General features: G+C 35.9%; 3 protein-coding genes and 1 long non-coding RNA gene across 8 annotated transcripts; 3 read left to right on the top strand and 1 right to left on the bottom strand.

Annotated features, from left to right (window-relative positions):
• Positions 220-1,059, top strand: LOC109721137. Its single transcript, XM_020248566.1, has one exon. The coding sequence runs from the start codon at positions 476-478 to the stop codon at positions 893-895; it is 420 nt and encodes a 139-aa protein (XP_020104155.1). The 5' UTR covers positions 220-475; the 3' UTR covers positions 896-1,059.
• Positions 2,344-4,268, top strand: LOC109721138. Of its 3 annotated transcripts, XR_002219149.1 has the most exons (4): positions 2,344-2,481; positions 2,582-2,990; positions 3,077-3,164; positions 3,980-4,268. It is a non-coding gene; the product is annotated as an uncharacterized LOC109721138 (long non-coding RNA). The 3 variants fall into 3 exon arrangements; XR_002219147.1 differs by having other exon boundaries at positions 2,344-2,990; XR_002219148.1 differs by having other exon boundaries at positions 2,344-2,990; positions 3,974-4,268.
• LOC109721782 (probable E3 ubiquitin-protein ligase RHY1A) lies at positions 8,463-9,401 on the bottom strand. The gene is made up of 2 exons (XM_020249565.1): positions 9,055-9,401; positions 8,463-8,925 (listed from the first exon to the last, which is right to left on the bottom strand). The coding sequence occupies exons 1-2, from the start codon at positions 9,234-9,236 to the stop codon at positions 8,583-8,585; spliced, it is 525 nt and encodes a 174-aa protein (XP_020105154.1). The 5' UTR covers positions 9,237-9,401; the 3' UTR covers positions 8,463-8,582.
• LOC109721781 (protein ROOT HAIR DEFECTIVE 3-like) lies at positions 12,016-20,720 on the top strand. 3 transcript variants are annotated; one of them, XM_020249562.1, is made up of 22 exons: positions 12,016-12,322; positions 13,190-13,256; positions 13,749-13,851; positions 13,999-14,069; positions 14,188-14,251; positions 14,353-14,418; positions 14,522-14,569; positions 14,661-14,723; positions 14,802-14,858; positions 15,115-15,273; positions 15,593-15,661; positions 15,758-15,849; positions 16,095-16,173; positions 16,685-16,850; positions 16,999-17,123; positions 17,335-17,597; positions 17,942-18,038; positions 18,366-18,527; positions 18,620-18,724; positions 19,025-19,119; positions 19,596-19,692; positions 20,228-20,720. In XM_020249562.1, the coding sequence occupies exons 1-22, from the start codon at positions 12,175-12,177 to the stop codon at positions 20,468-20,470; spliced, it is 2,439 nt and encodes an 812-aa protein (XP_020105151.1). In that variant the 5' UTR covers positions 12,016-12,174; the 3' UTR covers positions 20,471-20,720. The 3 variants fall into 3 exon arrangements, with proteins under 3 accessions (XP_020105151.1, XP_020105152.1, XP_020105153.1); XM_020249563.1 differs by lacking the exon at positions 13,190-13,256 and having other exon boundaries at positions 12,251-12,322; XM_020249564.1 differs by lacking the exons at positions 12,016-12,322; positions 13,190-13,256 and having other exon boundaries at positions 13,749-13,825.

The raw sequence follows: 24,813 nt of genomic DNA, 5'->3' as shown, positions 1-24,813 counted from the left end.
AGAATATTTTCGATATAAATTATAAAAAATGAACGGAATAGTAATGGGACCCTAACGGAGTGGGGCTAAATACAACGACTTGAAATATTAAGTGGCTAAATATAGATTTTTGAAAGTTACAATGGAAAAGTAAAAAAATAGCTAGATATTTATAAGTAAGTTTTTCTGTAATTTAGTTTTTCAAAATAAAATGCAAGGTGCACTTGATGCAGGCAATAATTCTTCTCTTCCTTCTATTATCATTCATGGCCAATTATCAGATGGCACAGAAACACATGAAAGCAATGCATGAAACACACACCCAAATCCCCTACAAATCTCCCTACAAATAATTATATATCCACTTAATTACTTAACCCACCCACCCACCTCCCAACACAAAGCACACAAATAAAAGCACTCCCACCAATCTCAACATCACCTGAATCCCCAAAATCCCTAGAGCTAGATCTCAACACAATCCATCATCTAATCAATGATGGGGAGGGGAAACAATATTGAGAATAACAATAATAACACTACTATCCTCTACTCCTCTTCAATTGCTTTACTTCAAGAGAGATTCAGGCAACTCCAGAAGGTGAAGGAGATGAGGGAGGAGAGAGAGCTCCGACGAGCGTCGACCGTCGCTGCTTCTACCGCCGCCGCCGCTGCCGGCGGCGAACGCCAGCCGGGGTGGTTCTTCCACCCCGATCTGGTTCAGCCTTTGAGGCCTTCAGACGGTCCGATGTATCGGGGACTTAGCAGTACGGATGACGATCGTGCAGAATTCTCGGCTCTCGAGACGTCGTCGCTCCCGGTCGGCTTTCGGCCAACTAAGCCTGCACATGCTGTGAGCAGCCATGATCTAAGAAACTGTACTGGGAAAGATGTGGATACTTCTCTTCACCTGTAATCAGAATCTTGATCATTAAGAGTTTGTAATCTTTTAAACTTAGTTTTCTTGGTTTTGTTCTTTTTTTGTTTTCTTTACAATATTATTTTGGGTCTTCTCTTTAATTGTCTTTTGATAGTACAAGAATTAGATAGTAAAAATGTACAACTAAGTTACTATTATAACTTTATCCTCATTCCAAGATGAAGTAAAAAATTGCTAAGGATATTAATTCACAATTAAAACCGGATTTAGCTTTAGTCCAAACTAAACGAGTATTTGTGGTTTTGTGCTGCATTTGATTACTTAAATTTCAAACTCTTCCTTAGTAAAATTCGAATTTTAAATATAACAATCGATTCTTTTGGTTGATATTTTAATTTTTAAAAAAAGATCAGCTGTTTAAATGCTAAAGATAATAATTACATAGTACTACGTACACGTGATTGCAAAGTGGAATTAATCTATTTATTAGGATGCAAGAATTGATTTTTTTTTTTTTTTCATTGATCGTTTACGTTATTTCAGCATGTTGATGTAACACTGATTATCATGTACTCATTTTTAACGGTACTTCTAAGTCCTTATGAACAATTAAACAATAATTAAAGTCGTCAAAGTGCTAAACTTCGAATTACAAGTTGGTCATAAAGCAGTGAAATTCAAAAATTTTGGCTAGTGTTAAGTGTATCAAAGTTTTTGATAAATGTTCAATGCAAAATGTGAAGTAATTAGATTTCAAACTTGAAATCTCATATACCAACCATCAAACTCTTTACCACTTATGCTGTAATCGGATATATTTTCATATATGGGATATAGCCAATGTAGATCTTGACGTTCTGATCAGACCCACTAACACGCACTGGCCGGCATTTTGGCTTAACTTGCACTAATAATTTGTTAAATGAAATGATCTGCTGAAATACTTAAACTCAATTACCAAAGCCCTTTATCACTATATATATTTATATATATAGCTAGGCTACTATACTTTCGAAAGTATGAAAACCTTCATATTTTCAAATTATTTTCGATGATGGGATATATAATTGATTTGGTGATTGGCTTTGTTAAATATTTAGAAATCAAATTTCATCATTTTTTTTTACTATATTTGCCTAATGAACGAGTAGTCTTAATATGAACGTGTAGTGTCCCGAGGGTTTGGTATCGGATTGGTTTTAGTTTTAGTAACTGGTCGATACATATGGAGAGTGTCGGACTGAGTCGGTGTCGTTTCTGCACGAAATGGATGCAGAAATGGACTTGGCGCACTCAAATAAGCAAAACTGGAGTTTTGCCAGTTTCGGGCACCCAGAACATGGTTTGGGTCGTCCAGAACTTGAGTGCTGAACTGAACAGAACTGGAAGTCAATTTGGATCATGTGTTCCGGCCGCCCGGATGTTGGTCCGGATGTTCACTTTGGGAATATCGACTGTGCTGACACGTGTCTGGTAATAGGTGAGATCCGCCGGACCAGGTTTTGGGCGCATCGTACCGTAGGCGGAGGAACCGAAGAGGGAACTTTGTATGGCCTGGAGGTTTCGGACGCCCAGAAGTAGGTTTCGGGCGCCCGAAAGTGCTCGTTCCTACAGGACAGCAGGTTTGTATTCTTTTGTTCCTGGGGCTTATCAGACCTACTCTTCTCCTTATAAAAGGCTTGTGTTCGATCCCTGAGAAGCTTTTTCACCTCTCCTTCACAGTGAAGCCATATTTTGCACTCTAGTCCTTCAAAATACTACAATTTATCCAAATTCTACAATTTCCACCTTGAGCATTGCAATTCCAGCAGAATTCCAGCAGCGACCTTCGGCGTTTTGGCTCGTGTGCGACGTAGGAAGGTCGGTTTGCTGCGAAACTTAGTTTGGTGGTTAGTAGACTTCTTGGAGATTTCGTGGAGCCCATTTTGACAGGAATTGATTTAAGTTAGTATGGTTAATTTGCTGTTTTTCTGAACTGCTACTGTATTGGAGCTAAAACTTGGGTTTTTCTTAGTTTTCCTGGTTTAATCTTTAGAGGAAGCTGGATTTTCGACCAGAGGTTATTGCTCCACTTTTCCCTACCGGTTTTGATAGTGTTCTTCACCTGAATTGTGGATTTAAAGTTTGAAAGGTGAGTTTTGACATTGGAATTGGAGGAATTAAGCTTTAGTGCTGAAATTTAAGGGTATTGATGCAATTTTGGTGTTCTTGTGGTAGATCTTTTGAGAGGAGTGTGCTGGTTCGTGGCTGAGCTTGGCAGGGCTTATTCCAGCTACTTCCTAACCTTGCTGGACTCGCGCTTGAGGTGGGTTAATGTTATGCTTACCGGCTTCTGCGGGTTTCCTCCTAAGTCTAGTGTTGTCAGCATGTATTGTTAGTTTTTGTAGATTTTATTAATTAGCTCAAACTCATTGATTTGCATGCTTTGAAATCTGAATTTGGAGCTTAAAATGTTAGCTAACTTATACATGTTGGACTTGGAATTAACTTAGGAGAAAATTATCGATTCTATACTGTCATTTTCTGAAACTATTAGATTTAGCTGTAGGAGCCGTAGTTTATTTGTATCACCGCAGTTCGTGGACGGTAAATACTCAGAATAGTGTAGAATGTATTTACGCTCGTGCTGAGATGCCGAGCTTATTTTTGCAGCAGTCTATAGACTGTTCCGGACTGTTGGGTGCCGTTGTGGTTGACGGTGGACCCGGTTTACTTTTTTTGTATCAGATTGTGCCGAGAGCATGTTTAGTATGGTTGTTCGACCTGTTAGACCCTTCTGCTTTGATTACAGCCTGTGAGAGCCTGATTGAGCTCGGCAGAGATACGCTTGCATACTCGGTTGGGTAGCGCCCGCGAGTGCCACTCCGGAGTCGGGCTTAGTGCTTTTGCATTGATGTCGGTTTGTCCTGTTTGGACTTGCTCTCTACTGACGACCTAGCGTGGTGGTAGTTAGTATAGCTTCGACAGGCGGGATGGGTGTGTTCACAGTCCCTAGTGAGATTGGGTCAGGATTTACATTTTTTACAGATTGTTAGTATTAGATCATGATAGTATAGCGGCATATAGCTGTAGATTTGTTCCGGCTTTCCTTACTATCACTACTTACTTCTGTAGACTTAGTGGGTGAGCCGTTGAGGTCGATAGCGGTACCCACTGAGGACTACTTCTTTTTGCAGTAGTTTTCACACCCAGTTGTGGATCATTTTTGCAAAGCCCTCTTCTTCGGCTGCTGCTGTCGTAGAGACTGATCGTGGAAAGGGAGTCGTGAGCTCGATCCCTTCCCAGTTGCTGCTAACCTAGAGATTTATACCAGCTACAGGTAGTTGTAGTTTTTTGTTCTTATACATACTGATGTTGTACCTTGCTGAAGCGTGTATTTTTGTATCAGGATACTATGTATGTATGTTGAACCGATGTTATTTATATATGTTTCTTTTTAGCAGCTCTATACTACTGGTTGTAGTGTTGTATAATTACAGGTACATGTACAGCTATCGCTTCGTATACAGGAAAAATTTCTTTGTATACGACGGATTTGTCGGCGTGCCCGAAAAAACGAGTAATCTGGAGCGTGACAGAACGATAGAAAATAAAAATCTTATAAAATAGTAATAAAGACTTAAATTTCAAATTGAAAGTATTAATAGAATTTTTTATTAAAAGTTCACCAATTTTAAATTGTTCTATATCTTTGAACTTATAAATGTATCACATTAGCCATTAAAATAGTCATTTCTGAGACCCTTTGATCACTTAACGTATAATGTTGAAACATTATAAAATTTGATTTCTAAATAATCTAATAGCATAAATTATGCATAATGAAGCCGATCGTCGAATCGGATGCCCAATCAACGAAAACACCTCAAAAGTTAAGGGACCTCCATACTTTCGAAAATACAGAAAATGTAATACATATATAGACCTAGGCTAGAATACTATTAATAGCACCAAGCATTTGGTGCTATTAGGTTTTCGGCCCTTGGATTAAAAAATATACGGTTAGGATGATGTGGGCCCTCTAGAGTTGAGTGAGTTATTGGTTTANATATATATATATATATATATATATATATATATAGTGAGGCTACTATGCTATCGGAAGCACGGAGCCTTCTGTACTTCCAGCTCGTTTTCGATGTTGTGACTTTCGAATTGTCGATCGACTCCGTTAAACTTGATCTAGAGTATTTTGAGTACCTAGAAAATAAATTTTATTATTTTTCGATATCATTTGCCTAGTGATCGAATGGGCTCAAAATCAACAATTTCAATGGCCATAGTGAGCCGTTTGCAAGTTTAACGGTGTAAAAATATCTAAATCACGTAAAATTTTGATAGAAAATTCTTTATACTATATAAAACAAGATCAATATCTTTGATTCAAAATTTTAATGTCATATTAAAGATTTTTACTTTTAGCCGATACTATATAGAAAATTCTTTATACTATATAGAAATTTCTTTGATTCAAAATTTTAATGTCATATTATTACATTTTGTAAGATTTTTACTTTTAGCCGTTGATTTTAAGCCCCTTAGTTCACTAGGCAAATAATATTGAAAAATCGCATAATTTATTTTCTAGATACTTCAAGTACTCTAGATCAAGTTTAATGGAGCCGATTGACGATTCAAAAGCCGCAACATCGAAAACGAGCTGGAAGCACGGAAGGCTCCGTGCTTCCAATAGCGTAGTAGCTTCACCATATATATATATATATATATATATATATATATATGATTATGGCTACTATGCTATTAATAGCATGAAGCACTCGATGCTATCAAGTTTTCCGCCGTTAGATTCACCCCTTTGATCATTTTCACCCGTTAGATCATACTATTCAACCAACTACCCACTCAACTCTAGAGGGCCCACATCATTCTAACCGCACATCTCTTAATCCAATGACCGAAAACTTGATAGCACTAATGACTTGATACTATTAATAGCATAGTAGTCTAGTTCTCTCTCTTTCTCTCTCTCTCTCTCTCTCTCTCTCTCTCTCTATATATATATATATATATATATATATATATATGTAAAAACACAAATTTTAAACTTGAATCTGTAGACGGACTCACTTTCCGGAGAGAGAAAATTTTCTTCTCCTTTATCGAACATTAAAAAAAAAAAGTAAATATCGTAAGGTCTCCTTCAAAGTTGCAAATATAACTAATATCCCTCTAAACATACGAATCTACCATCAATATCCTTCTAAACATAAAATTATCGCCAGTTTCTCTAAACCCTCACAATATTTTTCACTTTGGAGGGACGTTAATGAAATTACAACTTTTTGAGAGGATACGAAAAAAAAAAATAATCTATAAAAATAAGATTTTTAGTTTATTTATTTGAAAACCGTGCTTCAAAATAATCTACTTTTCAATTTTAAATTTATTTAAAAATAAATGAGACATGCATTATACGGACCCTTTAACTAGTTTACTACTTACATATAAAACAGAGAATATAAATTTTAGACCAGTTTAAGGACTCTTCCAAAAATGCCCTTCCCATCAGCAAAGTACATCTATATTTAAAATAAGGGTTATTTACATACACGTTCCTGTAAATATAGTGAATTACAGATATATTCCTGCAAAATAAAAATTTCATAAGTTATCTTACAAAAGTCCTAATTTATGCAGATATATTCCTGCCATTAAGGTCTGGTAGAAAATTTTCGTTAACCATGGTTATAATTCTTAACCATGGTTAATTATAATGTGAATTGATGGTTTTATCTTTCTTCCTCTTCCTCCTCTTTCTCTTCCCTCTTCCCTCTTCTTCGTCGCCGGCGAGGGAGATGCGGCGGTGGCGGCGGCGGACCCTCTCCCTTTTCCTCTTCCCTCTTTCTCTTCCCCCTTCTTCTTCCTCTTCCTCTTCCTTTTCCCTCTTCTTCGTGGCCGGCGAGGGAGAAGATGCGGCGGCGGCGGCGAACCCTCTCCCTCTCCCTCTTCCTCTCCTTTTTCCTCTTCGCCCTTCTTCTTCCTCTCCCTCTTCCCTTTTCTTCGTCGCCTGCAAGGGAGGAAATGCGGCTGCGGCTGCGGCGACGGCAGCAAACCTTCTCCCTCTTCCTCTTCCTCTTTCCTCTTCCTCTCCCTATTCCTCTCCTTCTTCCTCTTTCCTCTTCTTTTTCCTCTGCTTCTTTCTCTTCCCTCTTCTTCGTCGCCGGCGAGCCCGACCCCGCGCCGTCACCGTCGTAGCTCCGGTGGCCCGAAGAGAAAGAGAAAGAGAAATAGAAGGGAAAGAGGAATATTTTGGAGGGATATATTTGTAAGGACAAAAAGGTCATTTCACAAGAAAACTGTTAAAAAAATTAACAGTTCACTAACGAATGTTAACCAGAGGGACATATCTGCATAATTTAGGACTTTTGCAGGGATAACTTATTAAATTTTCGTTTTGCAGGAATATATCTGTAATTCACTATGTTTGCAGGAACGTGTATGCAAATAATTCTTAAAATAATCATTACAAAATAAACTTTTTAATTATTAATAGATGCGATTTAAGTTTTTAAACTAATTTAAATTTTAATAAACTAGACTTAACTAATTTAGTATAAATTCTTCCTACTTTTCTATCTAATTAGTGGACAGATAGAATTTTTAACTTAAATAATTTGAGTTATCCAATCTACTTAAATTTAACAGATATTCCAATCTCCATGCCAAACAAGATAACTATAATTAAATTAAACATATTCATTTTACATCAATCAAAATTTACAAAATACATACGTAATTTTTTTTAGTTTTAATACTAGGCTTAATTAAAATTCTAATTATGATAAGAAAAGAAGCGGTAATTGTTAATCCAACCATCCCAAAACCGTTCCAGAGAATATTATTAAAATAAGTATGATGATCCAACTAGCACAAGAACTATTCCTAAGATCAATCAACTACATGCCATTTTATGCTGCTCAGCCAATCCCCTTATACTTTTTCCGTATCTACAAAGAGTAGTAAAATAAAAAATTTTAAGGCTGAATTACAAATTTTTTTTTTATATAAATATTTATTTTTTTATTTTTTATTTTTAATTTTAAAAAAATTATATTTTATTCTTTTAAAATTTTAAATTATTGCATTTAACTCTTTCCATCACTATTCCGTTTATTTTTTATAATCTATATCAAAATTTTCTTCAAAATAATAAAAACATATTACAAAATTTTTTTTTTATAGAAAAAATAAAAATGATTCAGTCATTTTGCCCTCTCCATTAAGGTCATATTCCTCAATACGTTTTTAAAATTTTAAGAGGACAAAATATAAAATTTTGAAAGTCAGAAAAAAAAAAAGGCTTGCTTTGCATTTAACCTCATCAAAATTTTTTTCATAAATAGACCCACAAAATTTATATTTGTAAGATTGATCCTATTTTCGCCACGCGAGTGCCACATGAGCCTGACTGATAGCCCAGATTAAGTTGAACACGTGTTCTATATCCACGTGGCGCTTGCGTGGTACTTGCACGACGAAAATATAACCAATCTTAAGAAATATAAATTTCATAAAACTATTTATGAAAAAAAAATTTCTGAGAGGATTACATACAAAAAAAAAAATAAAAAAATTACTTATATAAGAAAGTATTCTGTATTTTAACCAATTTTTAAAGTTCGCACATCTGTACCATTGAATGCTAGCTATATATAGTTCAGCTATAAGTTTCGTACATTTTTCAGCGCAACAAGATCCTGCGCTAAGAGGGCACGTGGAGAGAAGGGGGAGGGACGACGGAGGCGCGGCAGCAGGGGCAGTCGGGGTGGGCGGCGAGCCACGGGAGGACGCAGTCGGAGTGGTAGCGGTGAGAGCACGGCAGCCGCGTCACCCGCGTCTGCTCCGCCGCCTCCACCTCCACCTCCTCCAGGCACACCGCGCACACCTCCGACGTCCGCGAGGACGTCCTCGCCACCGGACGCGCGCCTCCTCCTACCACGCCCGGATTTCGCGCCGGTAACTCCGCGGTCGCCCTCCGGCTCGGCCCCGGGGCTGCCGGCCGTGAGTTCTGATCCCCGCGGTTGTTACATGGAAGTCTGCTCCACCTGCAGGACAATATACAGAAACTTAACTGATTAAAATTAATAATTTACTTTACTTATTTTATAATTATTATAAAAATTATATATAATATATATATATATATATACTAATTAAATATATAAAATAGTTACCTGGAGAGGCCGTGGAGCTTCTCCTCGAGGCGGATGCGCGCGGCGAGCGCGGGCTCCGCCATGGACGACGCGGCGGCGGCGCCGCCGCCGCCGGGGGCCGAAGCCGCCGCCGGGAGCGGATCGGCGCTGTGGTGGTGGTGGAGGCGGCGCCTCCTCGCGAGCTCTACGCCGGGGAGCATCATCTTCTTCGCCTCCTCTTATCCTGCGCCGAGCCCCCACACCCCCCCCCCTCTGCGATTGATGCTAACGTGCGCCGGTCGAATTAGGGCTCCTCCTCCTTTTCCTTTTTTCTTTTCTTTTTTTTTTTTCAAATTTATTTATTTTTTGATCTCCCCTCCCCCGTTGCTTCGCTCGCTTTAAGGTTCGTGGGGGGCTTTTTAAAAGGATGGAGGGTCGGCGAAATAGCTCTGCCTTGGGCGAAATTTCGCACGCAAGTTACGAAGACTTTTGACGCAGCGTGGAGGAGACTAGGAGAGTCTTCAGTGTAGCGGTGCTATAGCTCTTCTGTGTCACTGACATGTGGGGCCCACACGAATTTTCAAAACCGTGATATATAACGCTCACCCCGAATTTCTTTTTTTATTATTTTTTTTATTTTTCGTGAATTGTTAGTGGTGAATGGAAGTTTCCTTCAGATTTCCTTGCCCAGTAGAATCTTCCACCGGATTCTATGTTGAATGCAGCAGTATTTTTATGTATTTTCAATATATATATATATATATATAGAGTTGAGCTATGATACTTTTACAAGTATTACCATCATGGTGCTATTAGGTTTTAAGCCATTGGATCTACTTTTTGATTATTAATAGCCCTGGGATTAAACACTATTCCACCTACCACCATCATCTCAACCTCACATCTCTCCATCCAAGGGTTAAAAACACACAAGTATCACCCCCATGATACTTTTACAAGTATTCTAGCCCTACTATATATATATATATATATATAAACAGATATATAAATAAATAAATTATAATTGAATAAATATGTGTGTAGTTTATTTATATAAATTGTGAGCGATTTGTCATTTTAAATGGGCAAAATAATTTTCTTTTAGAAGTTCTAGAATGATACATAATTTTTAAAACTTTAGTTTCAATGTCTGAATGTTAGAAAAGAAATTACTACCTGTACCAGAAGCATCCCTCAGTTTGTGTACTCAGTGTTGGATCGTGGTGCTAATCATAATTTCTTAAACACGAGATGTTAGAAAAAGAATAATCAATTCACTTAAAATGCTTTGACTCTGACTTGTCTAACTTGTTCTTTGCCATTAGGTAGCACGCGAGAATCAAAAGCGTGTCCTGACTCTGATATCATTTGTTATATTGTAAATGCTAATCACAATTCCAAAAAGATTGAAATGTTAGAAGGGATAGCTATTTTACTTAACTTGAACATATATACGATTCTTGCACATTTTAAGTGTGATTCTACTCAACCCAGCTTTACGCTACAAGATAGGATGCCGGCCATGTAAAGCAAGGACTGAGTACGAGTTACAATTTCTCACGCCTGTAGGAATATTGTGAGGTCGGTATCTTAGAAAAAGATGGTTTTTTTTTTTTTTTTTTGAAAAACTTATTGTATGCCACCATTAGTGAAACTGAATGAAGGATCCCAACAAATATGGACTTAGAATATGTGAGCAGAGAAACAAAGTATAAGAAGAAAGTGGATTAGCACTTAGGTGGCTATTTGGTAAGCAACTTGGCTCGAAAGAAAAAAAATACCATCTTTTTCACTTTTGCACATTTTTTTTGATGTTGTCTTTATTTATTATTCTCAAAAAATAAGAACCTCTTGCATATCTTAAGAATAATTTTTATAGCGTGAGCTCTAAATTTAAGAAATATATAGAAGATTTGAATCCTCAAACCCGAGAGAGGAGAAAATTGTTTGGGATAAAAAATTTAGCTAAAAATATGAAGTAACTAACTTTGGAACTTACAATTTTTTACTATTTACGTTAGGGATGATTAGTCCTGCTTTTCGTACTAACACTATAGCTTTAAACCATAAATTCAATATTTTTATATATAATAGTATATATATAATTCTTATGTAGCAAAATTATTTTAACTCAATGACGGGTAACGTTGGAAATGCAAGAGGGAACTAAGGATGTATGCTACATAAATTTTTAGAAAAATAGCTATGTAAACACCCCTTATAAAGATATAAATCTTACACTCTTAGATCCAAAAATTTATAAAATTTTTAGTAATATTTCTAAAATTTTTATAGATTAATTTTAAAAAGAAAAATCTTGACCATTGTACTTTACCTTTATTTGGGGGGCTTTTTTTGCAACTAGCTCCCTGAAAAAAATTTATTTTTAAAATAGCCCAAAGTAAATTTAAATTTGTAAAAATGATTATGACCTTGCCACGTAGGCGCCACATCAGCGCCACGTGGATGGGTTGGGGTGTTAAGTCAAACACGGTGAACCATTCACCGTATTCAAACACGGTGAATGGTTCACCGAACACGGTGAATGGTTCACCGTGTTCCATACTTATCTTTTTCATAATACGTATATTTTTTATTTTCCTTTCCTTTCCCCAGACACTATGAATCATTTATCGTATTTAGACACAGTGAATGGTTCACCGTATTTAAATTAACTAACTGGCCTAACTTGGCCTGCATGGTGCTGACGTGGCGCCTACGTTATTTTTGTAAATTTAAATTTGTTGGGGCTATTTTTCAAATAAATTTTGTCAGGAGGCTAATTAAAAAAAAAAGCCCTTATTTGGAAGGTGGGATAAGTATAAAAATGATGTGCAGTAATAAATAGAAAGTGTTTTTTTAAAATTTAGAAGTTTTAGGCGAAAAGTGAAACTTTGTAAACGTTGAGGGACAAATGTACAAATTTACCCACATAACCCGAATTCCCCTCCTCTTTGTTTTTTATCTTTCGAATGCGTAAGAAGAAGTGCTTCTCCCAAATGCTTCCACGGCGACCTCGTACTATATATTACGTGTAAGCGACCAAGCACAAGAGGAGAACCTGTGTGTGTGTGTGTGTGTATGTGTGTGTGTGTGTGTGTGTGTCCAAAACCCTAGGAGGAGGAGCCCAATCGATCGGAGCTTGGGGTGGAGTCGGAGGAGATGGGCGAGGAGTGCTTTGCGACGCAGCTCATCGACGGCGACGGGGCGTTCAACGTGGAGGGCCTCGAGCGCTTCATCAGGGCCGTCCATCTCGCCGATTGTGGCCTCTCCTACGCCGTCGTCTCCATTATGGGCCCTCAGAGTAGCGGTGAGCTCCCTCCTCCCTGTTTTACTAACCCCTCTCCCCTCTCCTCTTCAATTTTTCCATTTTTGCACTTTTTTTTTTTTAGCTATAATTGGAGTAGCATGAGGTGTGTTACGGATTTATGATAGCGACTGATGCGTTCATTGAGAGAGAAAGAGTGTTTTTTTGGTGTTAAATATGATCCTCTCTTATTTTCCCATGTAAAATCACTCCTTTTTCCCATGTAAAATCACTCATTTTTTTCTTGTAGTGCGTATATGCGATTTCGAGTAATGAGTTGGTTGTGTGGAAAATTTGTTTTTTGGTATTAAATTTGTTCTTTTCTATCTTTTTCCATGTAAAAAAATCTTTTTTTTTTGCTATTTTTGGTAGCATGGGGGTGTGCTGCTGAATTTTAAATTTGAATAATGCGCTAATTGTGGGAAAGGAGTGTCCTCTTAGATATGGAGTTTGCGCTTTTTATTCCTTTTATTTTTTTAATGTTGTCCTGTTATTTTCGAACATGAAGATTTGTTCATGTGGGGAATCGTATGGTTTAGCGTTGATTAACCTTTTTGCTTCGAATTGTTGATATGCTGTGAAAGCTCTGATGTTGGGGGCAATGGAGGAAAAGAATAACATGTATTCTTGATGGAGTGGTAAAGGGAAGTGCAAAAGAGATGATCAAAGATGCTATCACATGATAGCTTTTCATGACCATGAGCTCTTTTTGTTAAAAAAAAGAAAAATAAACCAAATTTTGTATTACTTTGACTACTACTTTAGGCAGATAGGATGCTTCTTTTGTGTCCTTCAATCTTTACACTTCTTGTTAACTTATTGACTCACGTATTTAAATAAAGAAAAAGTGGTCTTCTTTGTTTTGGGCAGGGAAAAGCACTCTATTAAATCATCTTTTCAAAACCAACTTCAGGGAGCTGGATGCCTTTAAAGGGAGGTGAGCATCGATCCATGAGCTAATCCTTTATTTTCTTTTGTGGTTAAAAATATAATGGTAAGCTACAGAACACAGCAACATATGGTTCAAAATTTAGCAATTTACTGCTAGTGTAGTTGTTGTTGGGTTTTTGTAAGGACCGCCATTAAAATGCTGTTAAAAATTGGGCATGTGACGATCACATGACTCATTAAAATGCTATTAATAATCATTCAGTTTCTTAATCATATTGAATCTTTCAAGTTATAGTGTTTAATAAATTATTTGACTGTCACGTGCCTAGTTTTTACGGCACTTCGATGGTCGGTCCATATGGGAAAACAGAACAGCAACCCCAGGGTGGCAAATTACTAACTTTCAACCACTGAGTAGTAAAGTGGAATCATGCTATACCATGGAGGGGACGGTCGTCTGTTTTTTTTCCCCTTCCCCTTATTACATTTTGATGACATTCATTACATTTTGAGGCATGTTGCATTTCTTGCCATGCAGGAGCCAAACAACTAAAGGCATTTGGATAGCAAAGGGTATTGGTATCGAGCCTTGTACAATCGTCATGGATTTAGAGGGTACAGATAGTAGAGAAAGAGGAGAGGTTTAATCCTCATTTGCAGTTTTTCTCTTTCCTTTTCTAATGATTTTGGCATTCACTATTATTTAACACAGGGCTGCGTTATTTCTTTTCCTTTGTGTGACATAATTTTGAGTAATATTTGATGGCTGCATTATATTTCATTTTCAGGATGATACTACATTTGAAAAGCAAATCTCGCTCTTTGCTCTAGCAATTTCAGACATTGTTATGATTAATATGTGAGTTGATTACTGTTTTGTAGCTAACCTCTCTCCATTCTTCAGTGCTATTTTCACTGTAGAACTGCTGGTTTTTCAGATGGCCTTGCTCTTCTTATCGTTGTTCGAATTTGTGCAGGTGGTGTCATGACATAGGCCGAGAGCAGGCTGCTAATAGACCTCTCTTGAAGACGGTTTTTCAGGTTTTCTTTCCCCTTTTTTTCTTTTTGGTACCCAGAAGGCTCACAATTCTATTGTCGTTGGCGACATTTTGTTGAATTATTACTGTATTTTATTTTTGTAGGTTATGATGCGTTTGTTTAGTCCTCGCAAGACTACGCTGCTTTTTGTCATTCGTGACAAAACTAAGGTTTTATAACTTTTGGTAGTTGATTAATTCTTAGAATTATATCTTCACTTTGTCTCCCAACCAAATATCTGCTTCAAATTTTTATATCTGGTCTTTTCTGTAGACTCCCATGAAATATCTAGAGCCAGTGCTAAGGGAAGACATTCAAAAGGTGCAATTCATATGCTTTTTTTTTTTTGGTTAAATTAAGAATCCTCATTTTTTTGCTTGCAGTGACATTGGTGTCTTATTTCTTTTTCCAGATCTGGAGTTCTATTTCTAAGCCAGAAGCTCACAAGGAAACTGCACTGAGTGAATTTTTCAACGTGAGTAATTTGGTTTGGTAATCAAGCAGTTGTAATATTCTTTATGAATTCTGAGTACTTACTTTTCTAATGTAAAAGGTGGAGGTTACTGCTTTGCCCAGTTATGAAGAGAAGGAAGAGCAATTCAAAGAGCAGGTATATAGCAAGTATTGTAATTGACATATCATGTTCTATCTTAAGGCGGCAATCATAATATCGACCACTTGCAAATAGTTGAGAATTAAATGTGATACCCTTAACATCTTATTTTGTTCACCGCACGCAATAAATAGGGAGTAAAATGTCAATTGGAGTACAATCATCCTTTGGAAATCAACTAAATGTGTCATTAATATTTCATTTGGTGGAAGATCTTATGAATTTCTTTTCTTTTATAATCTATTTTCTACAGGTTGCGCAGCTAAGGCAGCGCTTTTTCAATTCAATTGCTCCAAGAGGCCTTGCAGGTGACAGGCGAGGTGTTATACCAGGCTCAGCATTTTCTTTTAGTGCACAGCAGATTTGGGCCGTCATAAGAGAAAATAAGGACCTTGACCTTCCTGCTCACAAGGTTATTCTTAAATTTTGAGTAGTATGAAATACTGAAAATCCATCTGGACATATCACGATTTGCACTGTACGCATCTCGAGGATCTACTGATGATCTGTTAGTGTATTAGAAAATCCTGCGCCCTCTCTCCATAGAATGGGCTAAAACACCAAAGTTTGCAAACTAGTGGTTAATTGTAGGTTTTGATTATTAAGTGTAGGTTTTGATTATTAAGGGGAGTAAAGTGCAAATCACGGTATTTCCAGGGTGGGAATATTCATGTTAGCCTTCTTATTTACTCTTCTCTCCCTCTTTGCCTTTTTCTTTTCTGTCTCTGTAGGTTATGGTTGCTACTGTTCGGTGTGAAGAGATTGCAAATGAAAAGCTTGGTCGTTTGGCATCTGATGAGGTTTACATTACGCATTTGTAATCTGGTTCTCTACCTTTTTTTTCTTTTTTTTTTTTTGGATCTGCATTTTGCTAATGTAATCTTTGGAATATGTAGAATTGGTTGGAGTTGAAAACAGCTGTTCAATCTGGTCGAGTAGCAGGCTTTGGGAGAAAACTTAGCTCCATCCTCGATTTTTACCTATCAGAGTGGGTCTCAAATTTCTGCATGCGATTCTCATTTAAATATTGAAATTCTATGCATCAAGAGATCATGTTGGAAGTAAAACTCTCTTGTTAATCATTTTTTCATGGTGACAAAGTCAACTAAAGCATAATGAGCTCTTCAGACCTTCAAATTATAGTTGGTTCTATTTTTTCGTAAATTGCTTCTTTTCCATACGGCTAATTTCCTTTCTTTATTTGGTATGATTTTTATGTATATTTTCTTGTAGGTATGACATGGAAGCTGCCTACTTTGATGAAGGCGTTAGGACCGCAAAAAGAGAGCAGTTGGAATCTGGAGCCTTGAATGTGAGGGCAATACACTTTCTTACTTGATAAATTATTAGTATTTAAAAAGTATTAATATTTTAAATATTTATTTTTTAAAAGTGAGTTTGTATTTCTAACTGAAAAGAAAATTAGTGAAACATGTTAGGATTGGTGATATTCTGTTTATCGAACATCAGTTGTTGAACCATGGAAATTTTGTGAATTTGCAGGATAAGGCAATATAGTTGGAGGAAGTTTTCATTTAAGCTTTTTGGTTTTTCTGGCTTAAATGATTTCATACAAGTAGGATTCTACTTGAATAAGTAAAACTTACAGCTATTTTACCTTTTTTTGACCGTATAATAGGTAATTTACTGGGATTGACTTTGATGAATGACACGGTGTGAGAGTGATTTTGAATTTCTTAGTAAATTTATGCCAACACAGTTTTACCTTTTTTTTTTTTTTTTTTTTTTTCCTTTTTGCTTGTCTTTCTGTTGGAAGCTATTAATTTTCATCTAAACTTCTCCATTTTGCCCTCTTTTTGCAGTATGTGCATTCCACTTTCACGGCAATGTTGGGACACCTCCGTTCCAAAGCTTTGGAGAAATTCAAAAATGATTTAGAACAGTCATTGAAAAGTGGGAAGGCGTTTGCAGCAGCAGTTCGTGATTGTACTCGGGCTTCTTTGCTTGAGTTTGATAGAGGATTAGAAGGTATTTGTTCCTATTGAAGATTAAATTCATTAAAGAAACTTTTATGCATTTTATTCTAGGCAAGTAAATTAACAACCTGTTATATATATATATATATATATATATATATATATATATATATATATATATATATATTTGCTGTGTCTAGATGTGACTGTTGAGCAAGCAGATTGGGATGCTTCCAAAGTTAGGGACAAACTCAGGCGTGATATCGACTCCCATGCTGCATCTGTTCGAACCGCAAAACTAGCTAAATTAAAAGCTTCTTCTGAGGTTCTTCACTTTTTCTTCCTAACCAATTACAGTTTCATAAATGCCTTTTTAACATGTCGAAATCCCTTTAGGACAATTCAGCTTGCCCTTCTTGGGCTTAATATTAGCAGTGCCCTTCATATCTTTTCCTAAGTTTTCTTCTCAAAGGGCATCTATGAAAACTCTCGTTTTCCAGAGGGATACATGTGTTATACACCCTTTATTTTTGCAGAGCAAATTAACAGAAGCACTGGCAGGACCTGTTGAGTCACTTCTAGAAGCAGCTGGAGATGATACTTGGGCTTCAATTAGGAACCTTTACAGGCGCGAGACAGAAAAAGCCGTTTCTGATTTTACGAGTTCCCTTTCTGGGTTTGAACTTGATCAGGCTACTCACGACACGATGATCCAAAACTTAGAGGAATTCGCTAGAGGTGTGATAGAAAAGAAAGCTAGAGATGAAGCAGGGAAGGTTCTGATACATATGAAGGATAGGTAGTAATTATTACTTAGATTTTACTTCTTATCACTTTTTCCACAATTTATTTTCTTATTGTTGTTGTTAAAGAATGTGAAACAACCATATTTCTCTAAAAGTAATTTGACATTGTACTAGAGTAGAAGGTCTTGAGTGCAAATCTTGCTAGGCTCCTAGTTTCATTTAATTTCCTCCCATTTATTCCAAGTCAACGTCTTGGGCCTATCAAAAAGCCTCGAAACCAGACGTGAGGGAAAGTGTAGAATACAAATATTAAAAATATCATTCTCTCATAGTTTATGCTTTTAGAGAAATACGGTTGTTTCTCATAATTTGACACTTGTTATTGGATCTTTTGCAGGTTTTCTACTGTATTTAACCATGATAAGGACTCAATACCAAGGGTTTGGACTGGGAAGGAAGATATTAGGGCGATAACAAAGGAAGCACGTTCAGCGGTATTAAGAATACTACATACCTCAATTACTGATATATGGATATTTTCTAGGATAGTGTATCTTTTGTTACGTAAAATATGCAGTCGTTTGCACGCTACGTGTCATTTGAATACAGATCCCCTAACTTTAGATTTTAGGATATGAATTCCCCTGACAAACTTGATGTACAGAGAATTAGGCTATTCTTAACGATTTGCATCAAATATCACAGGAAGAAAAAAGGAAGTTCAGGAACATATTTGTTAATACATACAATTTGGGTGGTGTTTTTATATTCGCCTGCTTGCGTCCATGGAAATGATTGTAGAGCATGGCAATCCTGTGCAGGCCCTAAAACTCTTAGCTGTATTTGCGGCCATACGCTTAGATGATAAACCAGACAAGATAGAGAATGCTCTCAGCTCGAGTCTATTAGAACAAGGTCCCGTCTCTCAAAGTAGGAGTATTGAAGCCTCTACAGACCTTCTCGCTTCAAGCACATGGGAAGAGGTAGTGCATAATTACAACCTGTTTTTCACTTTTTTGTTCCACAATTAAGATTTATATGAAATTTAAGCATAATTTATGCTCGTTTCTCTCAGATACCACCTAGGAATACATTAATTACTCCAGTGCAGTGCAAGTCCATTTGGAGGCAATTTAAATCAGAAACTGAGTACACCATCACCCAAGCAATCTCAGCACAGGTATGGTTTGCTTTTTCCCTTTCTTTTTGCCTCGTTTTGTTTCTATAAACTTTTGGGGATTACTCAGTAAGGTAAAGCCGGTCCATCTTGAATTTTTTAGCTGTCTCCTTTACAGGCTTTTACTTTGTGTGTCAGAGGGTTAGTTCATCTAAATAGTTGAATGTTAAATATACTCTGAAAGTTCATTTGAGTGAATATTACCAACACATACATTGTTAGAACAGAAGCAGCACAGTTCTGATGCTTATACTCTGCTTCTACTCTGTCTTTTATTTTTCTCCCTTTTTTGGCCTGATTCAGGAAGCTCACAGACGGAGTAGTAATTGGTTGCCTCCTCCTTGGGCGATCGTCGCAATTGCAATCCTCGGTTTTAACGAATTTATGATGCTTCTAAGGTAATTTTGTGCTACGAGAGATAAGTCTTTCTATTCTGTTGTTTAGTTCATTTTCACTTTTTATTGGCTTAGTATTATTATTTAGAGATATTTGCATGTAAATACCCTAACAAAAATATCTATTAGTGTATATACTACCTCTGCAAAATCTGAATTGCTGTATATGTTGTTCAAAAACTTAATTACTATGCCCTTGTACCAACAGAAATGCCCATCAAAGAAACTAATCTAAAAGACCAAATAAATTCTCTCCATGAATCAGATAACTACCCTACCTAAGGTAAGGTTATTTTGTGTAGAAACTGGATCTCCAAGAGGTATAAATGAATTTTCTGTTTCCACAGTGGTGTATTTGTAAATATATTATTTTGCAGAGATATAACTGTGAATCTTCATTTATTCGTCACGTGTGTTTGTACATTCCTTCTTGGGATAAAGCCTGATAATTTTATCCTGTTCTTCTTGCTGATGAACAGGAACCCAGTGTACATCTTGGGACTCTTTCTTCTTTTCATTGTATCCTATGCCGTGGTGTTACAATTCAATATCCTTGAAGAATTTCGGCGCGGCATGGTAAGCAGAATTTCATTTCTATATTTGCTGTACACAATTTGATATTGTTGATTAATGATATCTTAATCACTTTTTTTTTTTTTGACTTTGAGGATTTTCTATTACTTCCTAATAAATGATACTACTATCCATGAGAAAACGACTACATAAACATCACAGGTACCCAGCATCTTTTGGAAACAAACTTTTTGTTAGCTTAGCTTGTATGTCTCTTATAAATAATAGTTATAAAGGACTAAGATAATGATGAGTAATTAATCATACTTTAAAAGTACCATAAAATCGTATGCATGAATAGACTTTGCTGCTAATTTTAACCACAAAACATATGTTTTATTTTGTTTCTAAAACGAAATTCAAGCCCTGAGCTGCAATTTTTCCTTTGCTTACTAGATGGATTGGAATATTGAATCTGGTCAAATCAAAAACAAACATCTAATTTTGTTTCGTGTTATACCACTCGGGTATGATCAATTATGTCTTATTTTTAGTTGGGTTTTGATAAATCTCCTATGTTGTCGACTATTTTGCGCAGCTCTCTGGACTTCTAGCTCTGTCAGCAAGGTTTCTTCCGACAGTAATGAACATACTAAGGAAACTAGCCGACGAGGGGCACAAGTATTACCAGCCCCCCCAACCTCCACGACCGGCCCCTTCTATTGACGCACCAAGTTTCAGAAGCCGATCGCAAGGGCAACCTCCTTTATCATCCAACCCGGCCCCCGACTCACACTCCTCATCGTCCTCACCTGCTTCTCCGACGCTCAACTCTTCGTAAATAGGAAACACCAACTTTCGCTGTATATTGTTGTGTTTTGTTTTAACCACTTAAGCTGTAGAAAAGATGGAAGAGATTAATAGCTGACAATAAACGCAGGTGTCGACGAAAAAGGAACAGTTTAGATAGTCTTTGTATTACTTATTTCTCCATCTAATGTATAGTGATGAGTGTGCCCTAGAATTGTTCTTTCTGATTACTTGATGAACTCGAAAACATGTTCTGCGCTACAATAGCGCTGAAACAGATTCTTTCCCTCAGCGGAGGTTAGGGATGTCAATAGGTATGGATACCCGAAATTTTATCTGAATCCGAACCCGAATGAAACGGATATATCCGATACTAAATGGATATGGATTCGGATATGGATATCAAAAATAGAAATCCGACGGATATGGATTTTGACCGTACCCGACCCGAACCCGAACTCGAATCCGACCTGAACCCGAATTTATTTTGTATTTTATATATATATATATATATATATAGAGAGAGAGAGAGAGAGAGAGAGAGAGAGAGAGAGAGTTGAGCTAGAATACTATCGATAGCAAACGGACTTCGTTGCCACCCATTTGTTTTCGATGATGGAGTCTCTAAATCGACGATCGACACCGTTGAAAATGATCTATATCACTTGAAGTGTTTATAAATCAAATTTTATACATTTCCGATATTATTCTCTTATCCATCGAGTGGACATAAAAATGAATGGCTGAAAATGAATATTCTTTAAAAAATGATGATAGGAGTCTTGTAATCAAGATCAAGAGTATAGATCTTATTTTAAATAGTTTAAAGAATTTTCTAATAAAAATTTAATTAATTTGGATATCTTTACGCCGTTAAACGAGAAAACGCCTCATATCGACCATTAAAATTATAAATTTTGAAACCCTTTGATCATTAGGCAAATGATATCGAAAAGATTTGAAATTTGATTTCTAAATACTTCAAGTGGTATAGATCATGTTCAACGGTGCCGATCGTCGATTTGGAGACTCTATCATAAAAAACAAATAGGTGGCAATGGAGCCCATTTGCTATCGATAGTATTCTAGCTCAACTATATATATATATATATATATATATATATAGAGAGAGAGAGAGAGAGAGAGAGAGAGAGAGAGGTTCCGACACTTTCGAAGGTACGGAGATCACCGTGTTTATAAGTTATTTTCAATACTGAAACATCCGAAGAGAGAGAGTGTACGGTTGGAATATTTTGATAGTATGGTAATAATGTTTATTATCAACCTTTTGACCCTTTGATGCATAGATTTTAGTGGCGATTGATGGAATAATAATAATACAAGGATGAAAAAATTGATATATAGTGAACACTGTATATTCACATAATATCAATAGTATAGCATGTAAACTATATATATAGTTGTGCTGAAGGACTATTAATAGTATGTAAATAAGAGTAGAGTGCTCTACTATACTCTTATGAGAATAGAGCCCTTCGTACTCATAAGTTGTTTTCGTTGATGAGGCTTTCGAATTAATCGACGATCCATTTCGTTAAATATGATCTAGAGTATTTGAAACTTCTAAAAAATAAATTTTGTAATTTTTCGAAATCATAATAAAGTCCATCAAACGGGTATAAAATGAATGGTCAAAATTGAACGACATCCTAAAAATGGATGATCGGATCCTTCAATTTAAGATCGAAGTTATTGATCTTTATCTAGGTAGTGAATAAAATTTTCTATCAAAAAGTCAATCTATTCCAATTCTTTTACATAGTTAAACTAGCAAATATCCCATACCGGCCGTTAAAATTGTCAATTTTATGAGCTTTTGATCGTAAGGTAAATGATGTAGAAAAACTATGAAATTTGATTTCTGAAAGTTTTAAATACTCTAGATAATGTTTAACGGTATGGATCATCGATTTGGAAACTCTATCATCGAAAACGACTTATGAGTACGAGGGCTATCGTACTCATAAGAGTATAGTAGCCGGACTCTGTAAATAATAATTATTATATATATATTTATAGAGTTAAGCTGGAATGCTTTTAATATATAGCACAAAGTCATTGGTGTTATTAGATTTTCGGCCTTTGGACGAAGAGATATGCGATTATAATGATAGTGGTCCCCTAGGGTAGGGTAGGTGGTTGATTAAATAATATGATTAGCAGAGAGAAATGGTCAAAGTGGTAAATCTAATAATGAAAAAATTAATAGCACTAGGTGCTTGGTGGTACTAAAAGCACACCAGTCAAAACTCTATATTTTATTTTATATATAATTACTGGGTGCAGGACCACTGGGGTGTTTAGTTTAGACCACTTTAAATTAATCTCAGAAATGGCCAAATCATCTACCGCACAAAGTAGTGGTCAAACAACAAATGACACGCTTCAATTACGCAACCGTACGTATTCAGTCCCATAATAGTACTCACTATTAGATACTAACTATTTTCTGAATCGACCGACAGTCCCTAGAGTAAGTGATAAAGGACTTGGTGATTGGTACCCGAGACTCAAGTTCGAATTCTAGTTAATTTACATTTCTAGCTAAATTTATTTTTAAATGAAATAAACGAAGCGCATAGCGTGCTACACTGCTACCTATCTCTCCAAAAAAAAAAAAAAAAAAAAACACTATTTTCTGAATCGCGTTCGAAAGCATATTGTACTTTTCTGTTCCCATAATCTTCCTATCTCACAGGAGTTTAAGGATTAGGCCAATTAAAATCCGACACATAACTATGACCATTTTTTTTAAAAAAAAAACATAATATTGTGCATGTAAATCATACATCTCATGAATAAAGAATTTATTTTTTTAAAAAAATTTTTAGTATTAAAAAATTGATAAGATAAATAGGTAAATTCTAATTTTTGAGAAGCTAGGATGTGAATCTTATATCTTTTAAACCTGTTAATAAATCCTGGAGTTAGAAATATATTTGAAATTTTTTTTTGAAAAATCAACAAAAGTATTTTGGTCAATTTAGCAGTATATTAGATATTTTAAAAGTATTAACGTATATATATTGGGTCTTTAGTTCTTTTTTGAAAAACTCTTAAACTAGTCACATATTTTATTTTCTAAAAAATCGGGCTTAAATCATTCCTCTTTTCAACCGACCGTCCCTAAAGCAAGTGGCAAAAGGCTTGGTGGTTGATATCCGAGACCCAAGTTCAAATCCTAGTTGATTCGCATTTCTAGTTAAGTTTATTTCTAAATAAAATAAACGAAGCGTGTAGCGTGCTACCTATCTCTCAAAAAAAAAAAAAGAAAAAAAAGAAGAGGAGTGGAACTCCCAAAAAATTCTATAGCTTTGTGTATTTACTCAACTTCAGGCCATTCTAAGGGCCCGTTCGGCATTGAGGTCTATCTAATATTAGTAGGTAAAATGGAATTAGAGCGAAAGTTTTTACAGATATGATTTTGCATTTTTCGGTTGAACCGTGCAGTGTACGAACTGCAATATTACGTACGAAGATAAATAGAATATATTTTTATCACACTTTCATGCCACATATAATGTAATCTTTCCGCAATTTCAATAGGAGCATAAAATAGACCCCCCAACTTTAATTTTTCTAGGGTAAACTTCAAATATCCCCTTGTGGTTTCACACTTTCTCACTTCAGTACCCTGTGATTTAAAGTGTATCAAGTTAGCCCCTGTGATTTCATACTTAATTTCTCACGTTCGTACCATGTGGTTTAAAGTGTATCAAGTTAGTATCCTGCAGTTTTATTTTTCTTCTTTTATTATCCATTTCACTAATTTTGTTTGTTAAATTAGTGACAAAATTAAAATTAAAGGGTACTAAAGTGAATATTCGATAAACCTAGGTAGGGTATCTGAGATTTTTTGTATATAATTTAACGAAATATTAACGGAGGAAAAAAAAGTCATTGACAAAGTTAAAACAAAAGGGTACTAAAGTAAATATTCGATAAACCTAGATAGGGTATCTGAAGTTTTTATATATAATTTAATAAAATATTAACAGAGGAGCCGACGAAAAAAGAAAAAAGAAACCACAGGATACTAAATTGATGTACTTTAAACCACATGGTAGTAAAGTGAGAAAGTGCGAAACCACATGGTGCTAAATTGATACACTTCAAACCACAGGGTAGTAAAGTGAAGAAGTGCGAAACCACAGGGGTGGTTTTTGAAGTTTTCCCATTTTTCTAATTTACATTTATATAAGTTCTATTTTTTTTTAATTATTTTAATCATTTAATAAAAAATTAATAAAAATTAATGGCTCAATTAGCTAGAATCAGTTAACAAATTCAGTTTATTAGCTGAAAAGTGGTCAAAACTATGATGAAATTAGCAAAAATATATTGATATAATCC

This window comes from Ananas comosus, linkage group 15, assembly GCF_001540865.1.
Source record: "Ananas comosus cultivar F153 linkage group 15, ASM154086v1, whole genome shotgun sequence".
In the NCBI taxonomy this organism is placed as follows: Eukaryota; Viridiplantae; Streptophyta; class Magnoliopsida; order Poales; family Bromeliaceae; genus Ananas; species Ananas comosus.
The sequence above is the reverse complement of the archived record's forward strand: the minus strand, read 5'-3'. Positions and strand labels throughout refer to the sequence as shown.